This window comes from Gastrolobium bilobum, unplaced genomic scaffold (genome assembly GCF_033153095.1).
Source record: "Gastrolobium bilobum isolate Gb01-03AN ecotype WA unplaced genomic scaffold, APGP_CSIRO_Gbil_v1 utg3480, whole genome shotgun sequence".
Taxonomy (NCBI): Eukaryota; Viridiplantae; Streptophyta; class Magnoliopsida; order Fabales; family Fabaceae; genus Gastrolobium; species Gastrolobium bilobum.
In genome coordinates this window covers 32,039-50,534 of record NW_026898569.1, presented here as the reverse complement: position 1 = coordinate 50,534, position 18,496 = coordinate 32,039, and the positions used below count along the sequence as shown (strand labels likewise).

Sequence of the window (18,496 nt, the reverse complement as noted above, 5' to 3'; positions counted from 1 at the left end):
TTATTAAAATTAAAAATACATGCATATTTTTATTTAAAATATAAATAAAGTAAATGCAATTAAATGATTTTTAATTATAAAATTGCTACACGTCAACGTACTAAAAATTTATTTCTTCTCATGTTATTATGTATTGAATTTTCAGTCATGATTGATGATAAAATTTATTACGAGGGAATACTGTTTTTCATATTGTATCTGATAATATATAAAAAAGTGGGTAAGACCTATTTAGAAAAGAGAAAAATAAAATAGATCTGAAATACTTTTTTGTAGAGGTGTCAAAATAGATTATGACACATGGGTTGACCTGCGACACGATAAGAAAATTTGTGTTCAGGTTAACCCGCAAAAAAATTTATGTCGTGTGCTTATTGGACAAATGACCTGCAAAAAATTCGTATCGTGTCGCGTCAACACGAATTCGACCGATATTTTTTTTAGGGTTTAGTGTTTGTACATAAAGTTGTGTCATTTCAAGTGAGAGAAAGACACAAGCAAAAAACATTATTGGAGAGAAAGTAAGAGTTTTTTTTTTAAATTTAAATTTTAAATAAAAAAGACTAGATTGTGTCTTTCTCTCACATAAAATGACACAACTTTATGTTATTTAAAAGGACAAATATTTTTCTCAATTTTTTTTTTAATTTTGACCTTTTTTTTAAATTTTGTTGTTGTCAATTGCTATTTTTTGACTCATAATTTGCATGTCATTCGTGTCGTATAGTGTCAAGCTGCAAAAAAATTGTGTCGTGTTCGTGTCTAAGATTATGACATGAAAAAAATTCGTGTTGCGTGTATTCATATCATATCATGTCGATCCACTTGATATGTTGTATGAGATAAATTATTTCATATAATATAAGAAACAATATTAAGTACTTATTATACATGGCAAAAAAATTAATATATTGTTTTTTAATAAAAAAACTACAAAAACGTAGTCGTTTTAAATGTATATAATACAAGTCTATAGCACTCAAACATGCCCACAGGGGGCATGACCTGATGGAGAGAGACACACCACCAAAGGGTGTGACTCACTAGGTGTTGACACGTAAAACTTTGAAAGTCCATAACTTTTGACTCGAGTTTCCGAATTATGTGATTTTTTTTTATTCCTCACAATTTTTCGAGATCTACGTAATGACACCTCATTTGACATATTTTTCTCTCACAAAAAAAATTCTAATTTACAACAACGATACTATAAAAACGTTTAAACCCAGATTAATAAAGAGAAAAACATTGTCATGATTAGAAACATTCATAGTAAAGATCCTTATGATTATGGTACCATTGTTGCAAATTGAAAGTATATTTATAGGAGATAAAACTTCAACTTAAATAAGTTCACACTCACAGATATAAAATATGCAAAACGGAGCGCAAGGAAGAATTTTTTGGATTTTTTTTTTCCGACCAACTCCCCTCGAGGAACTTGTCAACACGTTTGTCTCGAAAAGTTATGCAGAATAAAAAAAAACTACTCCGGGCACTCGAGGTCAAAGTTATGGCTTTCCGAAGTTTTACGATAAAATATCCAAATTTTTGATTTTTTTCCCCACCATATGCCCTTCAATGAGACTTCATTGGGTAGACCTCGAAAAGTTATGTGGAATAAAATTTTCTTACCTAATTCGGACACCCGAGCCAAAAATTATGGTTTTCTAAATTTTTTTGAACTGTTGACTTTTTGTGCCACATGTTAGCATCTGATGAGACACGCTCTTTGTAGGGCGTGACTCACTCCTAAAACACACCTCCTATGAGGCGTCTCTCTCTTTATGAGGTCATGCCCCCTGTGGGGTGTATTTGAGTGCTATAAATTCATATTTATATTTAAAATGACTATATTTTTGTAAATATTTATTAAAAAATAATATTTAATTTTTTTTGCCTATTATACATTAATTAATTTTAAAAAAGTGATAAATAAAAATTATATAAATAAATGAAGAATTCTAGCGTTAGCTAGCATTAAATATTAAAATATAAATAGTAATATAAGTATAACTTTATGCAATATTATAGAAGTAAAAATGTTTATCCTTAAATGACATAACTTATATCTTTTCACTCTAATAAAGAGATGAGATCCACAACTTTATTTTTTTTTTGTCAACTCTCTATCTTTTATCTCTCTATTTTTCTCTCTTAAAATAACACAACTTTACATCTTTTAAAATGAGACACACTTTTGCCTACTACATAAATATGCAAGGTGTGGTGTTCTCGAAGATTGTGAGCACCAATCACCATTCTTATGAACTGCACCAAACAGTGTACACACACTGCAACGGTTACAGTGGCAGCACTGCGCATTATTCACACACTCATCTTCAATTATTAGTTTATGAAATTAATTTATAAGAAATAATTTTATCTTTTATATATATTAAAGTACATTAAATTTTTATTTTTTTCTCTCTTCTTTTTATATATCTCAATATATCTCACATTTATATATATTATATATAAATATATATGAGATAAAATTATCTCTTATAACATAAGAAATAATAATCCCTTAATTTATTACATACAAACATTGAATGAAAATTCAAACATTTGTTTAATAAAGCCTGAGTTTCTTGTCCTGTAATAGCCTCATGTCATAACCATGCACCTGCATTTCAATCTCGGGCGTTGGATCCCTGACACACACATTCATGATCGTAGATACAAATTCTAAGTAACACCTATTGCGTTTTGACCACGACAAGAACGAAAGTCTACCTCACATCACACCACAAATGTTCCCAGTTACAACTGTTCTCTCTCTCTCTCTCTCTCTCCCAAAGGGTCTCAAAAGGTGCAAATTTTCTTTTTGTTTTTTCCCTCGCGCTCCCTCGAAGTTTTCTAGCTCCTTTCCACTGTTTCTTGCTCTGGGTTTGTTTGAAACAATATTGCAGTGGAACTGGAGCTCCGTGTTAGTGGCTTTTCTAAGGAAGCTTTAATGGGTGTGGTGCTACTTTTTTACCTGTTTGCAATCTCTGTTTCTGCTTATGGAGGTAAGCGTTTATTTTCTCTCTCTCACCCTTCTCTGTTTCTCTTCTGTAATTTTCAGTACCTGTTTCTATGTTCATTTGGGCATTTCGTGGCTCTGGTTAACACTGATTTGTTGGTGATTAATCTATTTATATATATTCATTAATGGGTTTTCTATTTCATAATGACTAATGGGTTTGGTTCTCTAGTACTCTCTGGCTTCAAGTTTTTGTGTTTTTCTTCATTATATTAACTTCATCCTTACATCAATACCCACTTCACCTATGAAAGTTGTGTTTTTTCTGTCATGCTCAAGATTCTCCATGTGGGTTTTCATCTCTTTTTATTTTTTTCCCCATAACTTCGTTGAAAGTGGCATTGATTTGAATGGTTAATCTTTGCTGTCTTGTGGTTATTCTAATCATTAATTTGGGCACAGTGGGCAAATGACCAATGGGTATTAATGAAATTATTTGATTGCGTGAGTAATTGATATGTTTGTGTTGAGAATAAAGGAGTAACCGGATTGAGGTTAACTGTTTAAGGTCAATACTTTGCCACAAGAGCATGACAATGCTGAAATTGAGAGATAGAGAAACGGTTGGTGTAAATAGGTATTTTAAATAATTTTTTGTACTAACCAATGGGTATAGCTCAATTGCAAAACACCGACAGTAGAGAATCTGAATTCGATTCTCACCAAATACATCTTTGGGGAGGAGCGAATTGCATAAATTGTGTCAGTGCTTAGTTTCGTAATCGGCTCAAAGAACTGGAATTTATGGGGATATAAGGGGCCCACTCACGTCAAATAGTTAATTACAGTAAAAAATTAACTTTTTGTACTTAGCCAAACAGAGGGGTTTTGTAAAAAAATATATATTTTCCTTTGTGCAGAATCTCTTGATCTGTCCTTCCTATTTTTTAGTGGGATTTTGGGAACAATGTTATTGCGTCCCAGCTCATCAGGCAATTCTTTTGCAGTTTGCACTTAACTACATTTTTGTAAAAAAAATAAATAAAATTGCAATGGGACTAAAATACCCTTACTTGAGAATGCCAATGATGGAAAATATAAATCAATTGGGTCTGCCAATTAAACTTAGTGATGTACATTTACTAAAAATAAAATATAAAAAATTAATGATGTACTGAGTTAGTGGCATTGTGACCTTGCTTACATGAGACTTGATAATCAAAGCACTTCATTGTAACCTCTGCATTTACCCTGCAAAATGAAAATTAAATCATTATTTTTATGATTTTAAACTAGATAATAAAAGTGAATTTCTTGCACATTGAATATTTCTGGTAGAAGAGGTTCTTCTCATATATGACATTCCAACTAGCCATCATTTGAGTATGTGTTACATTTCTTTTTGTTAAATCCATGTCCCAACCTTACAGATAAGATACAAGAAACACACATGTCACATGGGATGACAGGTGAACTAACCTTGATTTTTGTCATGGTTCATGATAAAATATTAACTATTAAGGTTATCATACGTGGAAATATTCTATAATTTTACCTTGTTCCAACTATTTTATATTCCAGAATTTTGACTATCTGCAAACGTAGGGAGTCATTGTGATATAGGCTATAGCTGCTTATGTCTCTAACTATATACTGTAGAACGATGTATTTTTTTAAATTTTCTTTTCTAGTTGTCTCACTTGTGGAGCTTAACACTACAGGTAAATGTTATAGCTGGCTATCTTTACAGGTAGACAGGTATTTTGACCTAGCTTGTGAGATAAGTGAAAATAATTCTCCTTTTTTTTTTTTTTTTTTTTTTTAGTAAAAAAAATAATTCTCCTTTACTTGGATGATAACACATCTTAGATTATAATATTTTCATATTTAATTTATGGGGCACAAGTAATCTCTCTGGCCAGCTGGTTATGTCGTGTCATTTATTACTATAAGAAACACTATCTTAATTGGTCTTGCCCGAAAAAAAACAAAAAATGCTGCCAATACAAGCATAGAAGATGGCGAAGTAGTTTGATACTCATGCGGATGGAAAAAGTAGTATTTTTAGTTACCAAAATGTGCATATTGATAGAAAGACATGTTATGCTTATGACATTTCTTTGAATTCGATGTGGATGTGTCTTTTTAAAAAATGAAGCTTTCATTATTATTCATCCCTAACAAAGCTATCAATTAAATTTTCATTTTTAAACAATTTCCTCTTCTTTAACCAATAAAGATATTGAATAGAATGAACTATTTTATTCCATTTTAATATTGCAAATTAACAAATCAAGGTAGATTTTTTTTCTTAATGTGCTCAGCTTGTCTGCTTAATGCCATCATAGCCAGCCCCCCCCCCCCCTTTCTCTTTTTTTCGGAAGGTTAATTTTAGTATCCCTTTGTTGAAAGCAGTGTAAATTTAACTGCATTCCTTGATGTGCCTTAAATCGTGATTTATGATTTATACCTAACTGGTCTTGTAAGTAATTCAAGATCATTGAGTTACATATGGTGATGGGCATAAAGAGCTAGATGTTTTGAATCATTAAAGAGCAAGAAAAGAAATCCTTTTCCATACTTAGATTTTCTGTAACATGTAGAAAAACTCGATGCCCTTCATGTTCTATTTCTTTTGGACGCAGCTGCATTTGCATTACTTTCTTTGTATCGGTGTTCTTCATGCTCTTCATAGTTTTGTTTTTTCAGTATCGTATGGTAACTTTGACTCTGTTGTGAAGATGAAATACCTATTTATCTTGGATGGTTTAATTGTTGAAAGTCCTTTAGTTGTTGGTGCTTTTTTTGTGCAGATATTGGTGTCAACATTGGTACAGATGTCACTAACATGCCAAGTCCAACAGAGATTGTGGCCCTTCTTAAGGCTCAAACTATCCAACATGTAAGACTCTACGATGCTGACCAAGCCATGCTTCTTGCACTTGCCAACACTGGAATCCGTGTCATTATTTCTGTTCCCAATGACCAGCTACTTGGCATTGGTCAATCCAATGCCACTGCAGCCAACTGGGTTACTCGTAATGTGATAGCTCATTTTCCTGCAACCAACATTACTGCCATAGCTGTTGGATCTGAAGTCTTAACTACCCTCCCAAATGCAGCCCCTGTCCTTGTTTCTGCTCTAAATTTCATTCAATCTGCTCTTGTGGCAGCCAATCTGGATAGGCAAATAAAAGTGTCTACTCCACACTCTTCTTCTATCATCCTCGACTCTTTCCCACCTTCTCAAGCATTTTTCAATCGTTCTTGGGATCCTGTCATGGTTCCCTTGCTTAAGTTTTTGCAATCATCAGGTTCATATCTTATGCTCAATGTGTATCCTTATTATGATTACATGCAATCCAATGGTGTAGTCCCTCTGGATTACGCACTGTTCCGTCCCTTGCCTCCAAATAAGGAAGCTGTTGATACCAACACCCTCCTTCATTATACTAATGTTTTTGATGCAGTTGTTGATGCTGCTTATTTTGCAATGTCATATTTGAAGTTTACCAATATCCCTATTTTAGTCACCGAGTCAGGATGGCCCTCCAAAGGTGACTCATCTGAGCCAGATGCAACTCTTGATAATGCCAACACTTACAACAGTAACTTGATCAGGCATGTCCTTAACAATACTGGGACTCCTAAGCAACCTGGAGTTGCAATTAGTACCTTTATTTATGAGCTTTATAATGAAGACTTAAGATCAGGTCCAGTCTCTGAAAATAATTGGGGGCTTTTTTATGCTAATGGAGCACCAGTGTATACATTACACTTGACTGGTGCTGGTACTATATTTGCAAATGATACAACGAACCAAACCTTTTGTGTTGCCAAGAATACTGCCGATAATAAGATGCTACAGGCAGCACTAGATTGGGCTTGTGGACCAGGGAAGGTGGATTGTTCACCTTTGCTGCAGGGTCAACCATGTTATGAACCAAATAATGTAGTTGCACATGCTACCTATGCTTTCAATGCTTATTATCAGCAGATGGCTAAATCTACTGGGACCTGTGATTTCAAAGGAGTTGCATCTGTCACCACCACAAACCCAAGTAAGAATCATTGCATATTCATAAATATCTACAGGTGAATTTTAATAAATTATGAATACATTTATTTAAAAAATTAGACCAACACAACTAGATGCATAATGAAAAATGCATGTAAACTTTGCACCCTTACACCTGTGACACAATAGACAGATTTGGTGAATCTTAAGAGCAATGTCGATTCTTTTCGAAAATTGTATTATTTGGGAAAAAAAAATTCTAGACAAGAAGTATAAGAATAGTGGTATTTAAATATTCTTACTGATCAGTTTGTTTGTCAAAACTCTGGTGAAATTATAGATGTCAAATGGCCATTTTATCTGTTTTTTTATTTATTTTTATTTTTATTTTGTGTGTTTGGTTGTCATTAGTCCTTTGCCATACATCATAGAAAATTTATGAGAATTTTTCAAATTCCAGTTACTTAATATGCTCCTTAGCAATTTCAATCTTTTTACTAAACATTTGGTTCAAACTAAGTCTCTTAAAATTATGAATTAAATTATGGCCATTTTAGTTTCTTTTGTTAACTTTTGCAGCTTTTCTCTTTATTCTTTATTGGCCTTTTTCTGTTGATTCATATATGTTATACATCAAAGAAAGTCTCCCATTTGCAATTCTCAAATTCAAGTTGCTTAGCATTTTAATAAAACTGATTTTTGTTGTATTATCATTGTTACAGGTCATGGTTCCTGTATATTTCCAGGAAGGTATGATCTCAAGCTTACATTGATATGTGCTTGATATAGTTTTATTTTCTGATTGAATGTGCTGGTTGCATCTTCTCATTTGCCTGACAAATTAGTAATTTCATTTTTCGATTCTCATCTCATCTTATCTGAACTGTTTTTTCTTATAGATATATTTTTGTTCTTCTTTTCATATTTGTGATGAACAGTGGTGGTAAAAATGGTACTGGCATAAATGGCACAGCACTGGCACCATCTACCAATTCCACAAGTTCAGGATGCTTGCCACAATACTACAATGGTGGTTGTTTCACAAGCTCAGTGATTCTTGCTTTACTTTTGAGTGTACTTGTCTTGTAAAACTAGGCACATTACCTAGTGAGCATTAGAATCTAATTCATGGAGACACACTCTTAACTACCTTTTGAAAGACTGTTGCACACCCAATTTTGTGCTCCTCATGTAAGAGGATTTAAAGGGTGGCGAGGTTGGTCAAATTGTATATTGGCAATTGTAACGTGAGTTGTGCATTGAATTTTTGTACAAACGAACCAGAGGAATTATTTTACATCATTCCTGTAATTAGCTTCTTAAGGCTTTTTTCTTATGACAATATAATCAGAAAATCCATTGAAATGCTTGTTATGATGTTGATATGGTCCAGAAAGTTTGTCAAATTTGTGACTCTTTCATGATGCCTTGATTTTTTCAGTAAGAAAACCATGATTTTAGTGTGCACACACCAGGTCCATTTCATAATAAGCTGTATTGATGACTTTAGCTGTGTATATCATTTTTATTTTTTTCAACATACAAATAATTTCTCCCTCCCCTTCGCCTAAAAGATTATACAAGTTTTTAGTTATGAGTGTGTCAGTGTGTGTGTGTATATATATATATTATGTAAATAATCATAACTTATAAGTAAAAATATACCTAATAATTTTGCTCTTTTTATAAAATTTTCTGACTCGATCATAATTATTTTGGGTTTCTGTTACCATCCCTTTCCCAAAACAAAAGGATACAAGAAATAATAAATTTCCTTAAACACTAACAATTGCAGATTTCAGATAGATAACAAAGAATGGCAAGAACTGAGCATCAATGACTAGCAGAAAGTGATACAACTCTAGGAGGAAAGAGAAAACTGGCACATGTCCAGTCATTTTATAGTTGATTTCACAGTGCTGGATGTCTTCTAATAGTGGGAAAAATTATGTGATTTTTGAAAACTTCATATATTTAAATATTTAACCAATGATTGCAATGTACATAGGCTCCATAAAACACAAATTAATGTACAAAAGAATCAACTATAAAAATATTTTGTCATCAGACTGATAATTATGTAAAATCTTCATCTGAGCTGAACAATAAGAATATCTTGTGACTTGCCACAACAAATTATTTATTCAAAATGCTCTCCTCCAGACGAAAAATCCAAAACAAATTGCATTGAATATATCACAGAATATAAGTGTCTTTAAATGTTTCAATTTGTAATATTACATATCAGTTGGTTTAAATTTTTTAAACTTATTTTCCCATCATTTGGGTTCATCTACCACCGACCTCAATTAATTTGGGATAAAGGTGTTGTTGATGTTGATGTTGATTTTCCCAATTAGGCATAGCTCATAGTTGTGGAAGTTATGAATGGTCCAATGGTTGAACAGCAGTCTTGAAGAGAAGGATAGAAACCTTATCAATGGAAAAGTACAAAAAACCACCATGAGAATGTGTAACATATGAACCGAAGCTAGTACCCACAATGCAGTGCCAAGCTGGACCATAAGTAGAATCAAATTCCTGTAACACCAGAAAGTTTTTATCATTAATCATCCAAGTTGTTCATACGAGGTAACAAAATTTAGAAAACAGGTACAAATGTTCACCAAAGTCACTTTGAGTTTAGAAATGAGTCCGCATGCCTAATAAACATACTTTTCAGTTTCCCTCCATACTTAAATACATGGAGACTCATAATAAAAAGAGTGATGCAAACTTTAGCATACTCATAAGAATGGTTACCCATGTTCATCTTTTTATACATATATGCCTACGTGTGAACTGCAGCAAATAGGTTTGCACAGCTTTTACATGTCATCATGCTCTTCGATTTTCTATGATCAGCTGTGAACAGAAACATGCAATTTGGACTCACTTGTGATCCAAGTTCTGCTTTCAAGTTGATCTGTATAGTATAGAAATAGCTATAGAACCCATGTAGCATGCAAAACCAGGGCATTCTTGACCAAATCAATGCAAAGACCAGTTCCAACACTTCAATCCACCCCTTTATATGCATGCACATTTTCTCCAAAGACAACAAATAGTAACAGTATTTTCATCATGACATGCCCAAAACCTTTTAATTTTTTTTTGGGATAACAAGAGAGACAATCCTGTTCGAGCCGGGAACATCCACATTATGGTGGGGATAGTTCTCCCAAAGAGAATTTTTTGCATTCACAAGAACTTGAATCCAAGACCTTACTTAAGCAGAATCAAAACCCCTTTGGTAAAACCTTATAATTTTAATATGACTAAACGAGGATAAATAATAAAATTCATGCAGGATCTGTTCTGTGGATTAAACTCCCTTATTTACACTCTATTTTTCTACTGCAAGCAAATATTTCTAGTGATAATTGATAACATGATATAATTGTCACATTCCAAAGTGAAAAATTTAATCCCAAGCACAAGCATACTCTTGCTTTTGGTCTTTCAAATTGATGATAAGACACTGTTTGGATAGTTTTACTTTATCACACTTGTCTAGTTTTTTGGGATCATTAATAAGAGGTGGTAAGCACCATTGCAAGGAGCTTTCTCTGTATGGCGGCCTAGTGAGGACATTCCGTCCATTTTTTATCTATTGCATAGGGTTGACCACCCATACCTTTTATAAGTAAGAAGACAAAAATATTTTGGGAAAAGAAGAGAAAATTATGACCGAAGGAAGTCCAATACTGTTGAAAATAATCAAGTATGAGTTGTAAAGAAGTACCACATAGACTAGACATAGACCAAGTGATGACCATATAAGTATGAAAGACCCATAAACCTGCAGCCTTAAGGTTTTGGGTTAAGATGTGGTGTCGGCTCACTTATTATGGTTTGTCATTTGGCCCATTGGTGGATGTACCCTTTGCAAAGGGTTTTGGGCTCCCTCATTCCATTCCCAACAGTGGTATCAAAGCAAAGTGAGTAATTGGATCTTCAATTCCAGTTACCTCATAATCATAATCTTCCATCCAAGCAGGCCTTCTTCTAACACGACGAAGAGATTGAGTTTCTTCTTCGTTAACTCCAACTACTATTGGTGAGGATTGACTAGATGAAGAAGTTGCAATAGACGAATTTTCAGGCATACTAGATGCTGAAATTTGCTCTTGTTCAGAATCAATATCACAAAGAACTTCGGTAGGCTGCTGCATATTCCAATCCCAAGTGTTTTCTTCATCAAAAACAACATCCCTGCTAACCACAATTTTTTCGTCAGTGGATTAAATAATTTATATGCTTTAGATGTATCACTTACACCTAGAAAGACACATTTTTCAGCCTTGTCATCAAGTTTTTTTCTTTTCTGTTCCGGGACATGAGCATATGCAATGCATCCAAAAATTCTAAAGTGATCCACATTTGGTTTTCTCCCACTCCAAGCCTCTTCTGGCGTCATATTTCGAACTGCAAAGGTTGGACTTCTGTTCAAGACATGAATACACCAGTTTACTGCTTCTGGCCAAAACGTCTTTGGAACTCTTCCTCTTACCAACAAGCTTCTAACCATATTGAGGATGGTTCTATTCTTCCTCTCTGATACACCATTTTGTTGTGGTGTATACGCAGTTGTAAGCTCTTTTCGGATGCCATGTTCTTCACAAAAAGCTTCAAATTCTTTTGAGCAATATTCACCACCACGATCTGTGCGAAGTGTCTGAATCATCCTTCCTGTCTCATTCTCCACACGAGCTTTGAAATTTTTAAATGTAGAGAAAGCTTCTGACTTTTCCTGTAAAAAATAAACCCACGTTTTTCTAGAAAAATCATCAATGAAGGTAATTAAATATTTTTTACCTCCATTAGAAATTGGATTTATTGGACCACAAATGTCTGAATGCACCAATTGCAAAATTCCCTTTGCTCTCCATGAGTTCCCTTTTGCAAATTCAGAACGATGTTGTTTGCTAACAACACACTCTTCACATACTAAGGAATGAGGAATTGTGATTTGAGGGAGGCCTGTCACCATATTTTTCTGTTGGAGTGTCTTCAACCCACCAAAGCTCAAATGGCCATAGCGAAAATGCCACAACCATGAAGGATTTTTCATTTCAACCATTAAACTAGATTGGATTCCTTCAATCTTTAATGGAAACAATCTGTTTGAACTCATCTGAATAACAGCAATAGCACCTCTAACAGAATCATATATTTCACAAACACCATTTTTAATAGTGATCACATAACCCTTTTCTTGTAATTGGCCAGCACTCAATAAATTACTTTTCAAATCAGGAACATACAATACATTAGATATTGTTTCCACAAAAACCATTCTTGGTTTTTATTTTAATGTCACCTTTTCCCATTACTTTCACAGTAGAATGATCACCAAAACTCACAGTAGATTGAGAATTTTCATTCAGATGAGAGAAATAAGACTTACTACCACTCATGTGGTTGCTACAGCCAGTATCCACATACCAAACATCTGGCTCAATTTGCTTTTCATCTTTAGCAACCATCAATAAGGTTTCACCTTCCTCCTTTTCTGCAAAGTTTGAACTTTCTCCTTTTTCTTTGCTATTTGGCAGCTTAGTATAACATTCAGATTGATAATGACCAAATTTATGACACCTGAAACATTCTACCTTGTATTTATCAGGGGCTCCTCCTCTGCCTCTGCCTTGAAATTGATCATTATTGGCTCTGAAATTAGTGGACCTTCCTCTGCCTCTGCCTCTGTCTCTACCTTTGCCTCTACCCATTCCTTGAAAATTGTTGGAACGAGTATCGGTAGAAGCCTTTAATGCTTGCTCATCTGTGTCTTCTTGTTTGAACTTCTGTTCATGCACCACCAATGAGCTCTGCAATTCATCAAGTGACAAATCATCTATATCTTTAGATTCTTCTATAGCACAAACAACAAAGTTAAATTTTGCTGTTAATGATCGAAGAATTTTTTCTATGACAGTTATTTCTTCTGTCCTGCCTCCATGAATTCGCATTTTATTGACAATGGTCATCACGCGAGAGAAATAATCTGCAATTGATTCTCCCGACTTCATTCGAAGTGTTTCGAATTCCGAGCGTAAAGCTTGAAGCTGCTGCCTCTTTGCTCTTGCAGAGCCTTGATACTTCTTTTTCATGGAGTCCCAAATATCCTTGGAAGTTTCTTTGGAAAGAATGGTTTCCAAGATAGAACGGTCAATGGCCTGGAAGAGATAATTCTTCTGTCAAGTCTATGATGTCAAAGATCTTTTCGACGGTGTGTGACCCGTCGATAAACTCATCTGGATGAGTAGTGCCTTCGAATTCTGGGATCTCAATCTTCACCTCAATATTAGCAAAAAAAGATTGATTTCCAGGTTGACTTCGTCCTCGTCGCTCCTGGTTTCGGTTCCATAATCTCCTTTCCTCCTGATGAGATGATCTTTTAGATTCCCATCCTTCATCTAACTCGTGCAACTGTGCCTCTGCAAGCAGTTGTTCGAGTTCTTGGATCCGTCTGTCCTTTTCCTCAATTTCAGCATCTCTCGCATCAGGATAATAATCACCATCGGTAGGTTGACTGCGTCTGCCGCCACGACCTCTTCGTCCACGACCACGACCTCCGCGATTTTCCTGCTCAGCCATCTTTTTCTGTTGGAGTGTCTTCAACCCACCAAAGCTCAAATGGCCATAGCGAAAATGCCACAACCATGAAGGATCTTTCATTTCAGCCATTAAACTAGATTGGATTCCTTCAATCTTTAATGGAAACAATCTGTTTGAACTCATCTGAATAACAGCAATAGCACCTCTAACAGGATATTTGGGTTGAGACATGGTGTCGGATCCACTTGCTGCGGTTGGTGTAGCCTTAGCTCATTGGTGGTGGCTCCCGCCACGGGCTTCCCTTGGACCCGCTTGACATTGGAGTTTGAGGGAACGAATTTCCCAACAGGGGTATCAGAGCCAATGATCTGGGCTGGGCCAAGTGTGTTTGGAAGGCCTCTGCAGAAGGCTAGTGTGACCCTAATATTTGAAAGAGAAAAAAAAAAGACTTCCGCAGAAGTTGACCTTAGAGTAAGAATGATATTGGGCCTCACACTTGAGGGAGGATGTTGAAAATAATCAAGTATGAGTTGTAAAGAAGTACCACATAGACTAGACATAGACCAAGTGATGACCATATAAGTATGAAAGACCCATTAAACCTGCAGCCTTAAGGTTTTGGGTTAAGATGTGGTGTCGGCCCACTTATTATGGTTTGTCATTTGGCCCATTGGTGGATGTACCCTTTGCAAAGGGTTTTGGGCTCCCTCGTTCCATTCCCAACAAATACTGCAAACAAGATAAGACCTCTATGCTTTGATTGGTGTCCTTTTCTTAATATTTACTATGTTTTATAACTCAAGATCAGCTGTCTATGCTCAAATCCATAATGGGAACCCAGGAAAGGACAGGAGAAGGAGACAAAAAGAAACAGGTTTGAAGGACTTTGCTTCAATTCTGGAATCCTGCTACATTGTTTATCAGCATACCCCTATTACAATAATTCACATTATATTAATATCTTGAGGTTCAGATGGCAAACAGAAGTGAAATTTCAATTATTAGTGAATTATATGTACCAGAAAATGCTATAATAAAGTAGGGGTTTTTGCAAGCTTGGAATGTGTGCTCTTGGTGCACTTGAGAAGGAAGGTGAGCCGGAAGCAACAGAAAAATCCATGGAAACTACCATAAAACTTTAGGGGGGTGTTTGGTTCAGGAAATTTTTTTGGAATAGTAGGGAAATGAGATAGATAGAGAAATGAATGGAAAGATAGATAAAGTGAGATAGGTAGAAAAATGTAAAAAAAAAATTGTTTGGTGGGGAAAAACTTTACTGGGAAAATTAGGTAACTTTATGAAATCAACAGTGCATTAAAAGCCAGATAACCGGTTTTCCGAAAAATCCCACCTTCAAATTGGGTTTCTAAACAGTGCGGATATCTATCTTTCTCATAAATCCAGGCAAATTGGATAGATGGGTTTTTGGTGAAAAACGTTGAAACAAACATGGTATTTCTAAAAACCATACTTGAGAAACATAGATATCCTCTAAAAAGCTCCCAACCAAACACCACCTAGAAGCACGGATATATGCTCAGATTCTTCCCGAGGATTGTTTAGAGTACTTTGTGGTCTGGATAGAGCAGAAAGCCAGAAAGAATATATAGACTGTAGGATCAAAGTAAAGAGTTCAATCAGAAGTTTGCAATTGAAAAGAATCTCTCTCCATCAACACAATGAGTATTTAAAAATCACTCTTTTCAGCAAGATACAGCATAGAATTCAAAAAAAATATTGTAACTAAGAATCTTAAGAACCAAGAAATAAGGAAGTAATATTCTAAAAATCATAAGAATTGTAACCGTTGATTTTATTTTAATCCAACAATAATAAAATTTGTAGTAAGAAAAAATGATAGTAAGTATAACTTATTCCTATTCTAAAAATCATAAGACTATGAAGAATGGAATTGCATTGTATAAGGAATCATTTCACCCCAAAAGCTTAAGTTTATGGGTGAAGCTACATTAATGGTTTATACTATTCTCTAACATGCCCCTTCACACGAGAAGCCACTAAGCTTGAAGGGTGGATAATGCACAGGCTCACCTACCTCACCTACCTGTGCTAAGAAACTCTACAAGACATAATTAATTATTGATTAAATTGGGGGCGGTGATGATCGAACCCGTGACACCGAAGCTCTGATACCATCTAAAGAACCATTTCACCCCAAAAGCTTAAGCTGATGGATGAGACTACATTAATGGTTTATAGGCAAAGGAAGTCTACTCAACAAAACACAACCAAGCATTTTACCATGTGTGCTTGCAACATCCTGTTGGCAGTGGAAGTGATAAGCATAAATATAAGAAGAAAAAATCACCATCAAGAAAGACAAAGAAACAGAAACAAACTTAGTTCCAGCTGGCTGACTGAAGCAGAAAGCAATTAGACTCATTCCATTGATGTACACCCAATTAACCTAACCCAAGATCAAAATCAGCATATAAATTTGGTTATCCTTAATCCCCTGATTATGCTAGATTTTTTTTTTTTAATTTAACAATGAAACTTGAGCTGGGCAAATCAACGAGGTAAAATTAAACTTTAAATTAAATAAGGAATAAAGGACAGATAAAGACACTAAATTTTAGCTCCATCCAAGACATACTGACAACTGATAACATAACATTTCCAATATCTGAACATTTCACATAACACTAAAAGCATCCAAACAAAAAATGCAGACTTTGTATTATGTGTCAAAGATCAGAACCCAGAAACAGATTTTGAAAAAGAAAACTTTCCCATTAGATTAAAGAAAAAAAAGTGACCTTCTTAAGGGCCAGAGCCACAAGTTTACTGTCAAGCTTCTTGGCAGGCATAGAATCGAGGTGGTCACGTGCACAGTGGAAGGCATGTTTCTGCAAAGGGAGAGGCATGTCACATGCTCTGACACGAACGTTAAGGCTATCATGCTGCCCTTGTTGTTCTATGGCTTTCTTCTTTTGTATCAAACTGTTAAGAAACTTGCTTCTTCTCTCCAGTTCCTTCTCTGCTTCTTCCATGTGTTGCTGTATGTTCCCTTAACTCACTCTCTCATCCCTCTCCAATGAACCCTTTTCTTCTCTTGCTCTTCAGCAGCTGATTATGGTCACCAATCTGCTAAAAGCAATGGCAACTATCTTCTGCACTTGGGTTTGTAAAATGGAAAACAATGAAAAGAAAAGAAAAAGCACAAGAGAGAGAAGAAGAACATGTACAATATGATTGAATGGAATGAGTATATGAAGACTAAGATTAAAAGTTCAAAAGTGTTGTGTTTACTCGTTAAGTGTAGACTGTGAAGCTGAGTAATTGTGTTACATAACTTCAGTTGGTGAGATCTTGTTAAAATACATGAACTTAAAAATTTTACGCAGTTTCTTTATAAAAACATTGCATAAGTGAAATTTTATTAAAATTTAAAAATAAATAAATTTATAGACACAGAAGTTTTATATTAATTTTTTATTACAAAAAGCTTTTTTTTTTTTTTGAATACATATTACAAAAAGCTTAAAGTATGAACAAAGAAAGAAAAAGTACCAAACCAAAATCCTAACATGAGCAGAAAATTCGACAAAGTGTACCAACTCTCGTTGCCATTTTCACATTAATTGAAGACATTAAATTTTAACAACCTTGATCATTGTCGAGTGTTCAATGTAATTGTTGGGTTTGGTCTTTGTTTTTGCGTTGTTACTTTCGATGCATTTGTTACTCTTGTCTTTCTTGCGTGTTGACAAGGTCGTGTGACAGAGACTAGAAATCAATATACTACGTACTACATAGGGAATCGGTTATATATAAATATCAAAACTATCGTATACCTTACAAATTAGAGTTATTGATCTTTTTTATCTAATGACTGTCAGACAAGGTGTCAAACTTTAAACTTGACACTGGTGTCAAATGATTTACCTATATATATATATATTGTTCACTTTTTCTGCAGTGACTGCATATTGTTCACTTTTTCTGCAGTTACTGCAGATAAGTTATCTACAATAAGCTCAATACGATGTTGTTTTGGACGAAAATCATGATATTTTTGTAATTTTAATTTATTTCAGGATTATTATAGTCTTTATAATTATAATTTTTCAATTCCAAAACGACGTCGTTTTGGAAGTAAATGCAAATAACTTATCTGTAATAACTGCAGAAATATTTTTCTGATATATATTATCTAACTTAATTGCAATATAATTATTATTCAATTAAAAATTTAATTAGTTGAGTTAAATGATTTAATATTATCTGACTTAATTAAAAATTAGTTATAGTTGAATTATAAATTTAATTTATTAAATCAATGAACAATCATCTATGAGTTTTGGTAGTTTAATTTTTGAATCAAATTTTAAAACATTAACCGAGATAGTTTATAAGGAGGGGAAAATTTTTATCAATACATTACCTCACATATAAGATAGGTAACAAAATTAAAATGTAAATATAGGGATAAAATTAATCATAATTAAAATAAAACAAATGTAGAATAATGTATATAAAGAGGGATAGGTTATTCTAACTACTCCCACTTTGCCTACTTTTATCTACCCCTTTCATGACCGTTCGATTACAGTCTAATTCAACGATCCATATTTACAAAATAAATAAACTATTTCTTTCTTCTCAATTCCTTCCACACTTTTTCTCTCTCCTCTCCTTTCAGCTGTACCTATTTTTTTTTTTTTACCATTATCGTTGAACTCTGCCGCCAGATGAACGCACGACAGTGTAGCTTCTTAAATTATCGCTGAAGTCATGGGTTCATGTGAATTAGAAACTGCCCCATCAGAAGTTTCCATGCCATTCACATCCTTGGTCATTGAGAAATTCTCTGAATTAGACTCACTCATATCTACTTGTGAATTTGATTTAGTTTCAGTTTGTTCTATCTTGCTATCACTAGAGAGATCAAAGGAAATTGTGGATCAGAGGATGGTTTATTATCA

The 18,496-nt window shown here is 34.3% G+C and overlaps 2 protein-coding genes across 4 annotated transcripts; one reads left to right on the top strand and one right to left on the bottom strand.

The window, feature by feature from the left end:
* The first annotated feature begins 2,863 nt into the window (after positions 1 to 2,863).
* Positions 2,864 to 8,306, top strand: LOC133317439 (glucan endo-1,3-beta-glucosidase 3-like). Of its 2 annotated transcripts, none has more exons than XM_061519303.1 (4): positions 2,864 to 3,014; positions 5,782 to 7,029; positions 7,709 to 7,736; positions 7,925 to 8,306. In XM_061519303.1, the coding sequence occupies exons 1-4, from the start codon at positions 2,960 to 2,962 to the stop codon at positions 8,073 to 8,075; spliced, it is 1,482 nt and encodes a 493-aa protein (XP_061375287.1). In that variant the 5' UTR covers positions 2,864 to 2,959; the 3' UTR covers positions 8,076 to 8,306. The 2 variants fall into 2 exon arrangements, with proteins under 2 accessions (XP_061375287.1, XP_061375288.1); XM_061519304.1 differs by having other exon boundaries at positions 2,864 to 3,020.
* Positions 8,307 to 9,117: 811 nt separating this feature from the next.
* LOC133317441 (uncharacterized) lies at positions 9,118 to 17,145 on the bottom strand. 2 transcript variants are annotated; one of them, XM_061519308.1, is made up of 3 exons: positions 17,082 to 17,145; positions 16,328 to 16,681; positions 9,118 to 9,527 (listed from the first exon to the last, which is right to left on the bottom strand). In XM_061519308.1, exons 2-3 carry the CDS (start codon positions 16,559 to 16,561, stop codon positions 9,369 to 9,371), a joined length of 393 nt encoding a protein of 130 aa, XP_061375292.1. In that variant the 5' UTR covers positions 16,562 to 16,681; positions 17,082 to 17,145; the 3' UTR covers positions 9,118 to 9,368. The 2 variants fall into 2 exon arrangements, with proteins under 2 accessions (XP_061375292.1, XP_061375291.1); XM_061519307.1 differs by lacking the exon at positions 17,082 to 17,145 and adding an exon at positions 16,821 to 16,871.
* Between the last annotated feature and the right edge of the window lie 1,351 nt (positions 17,146 to 18,496).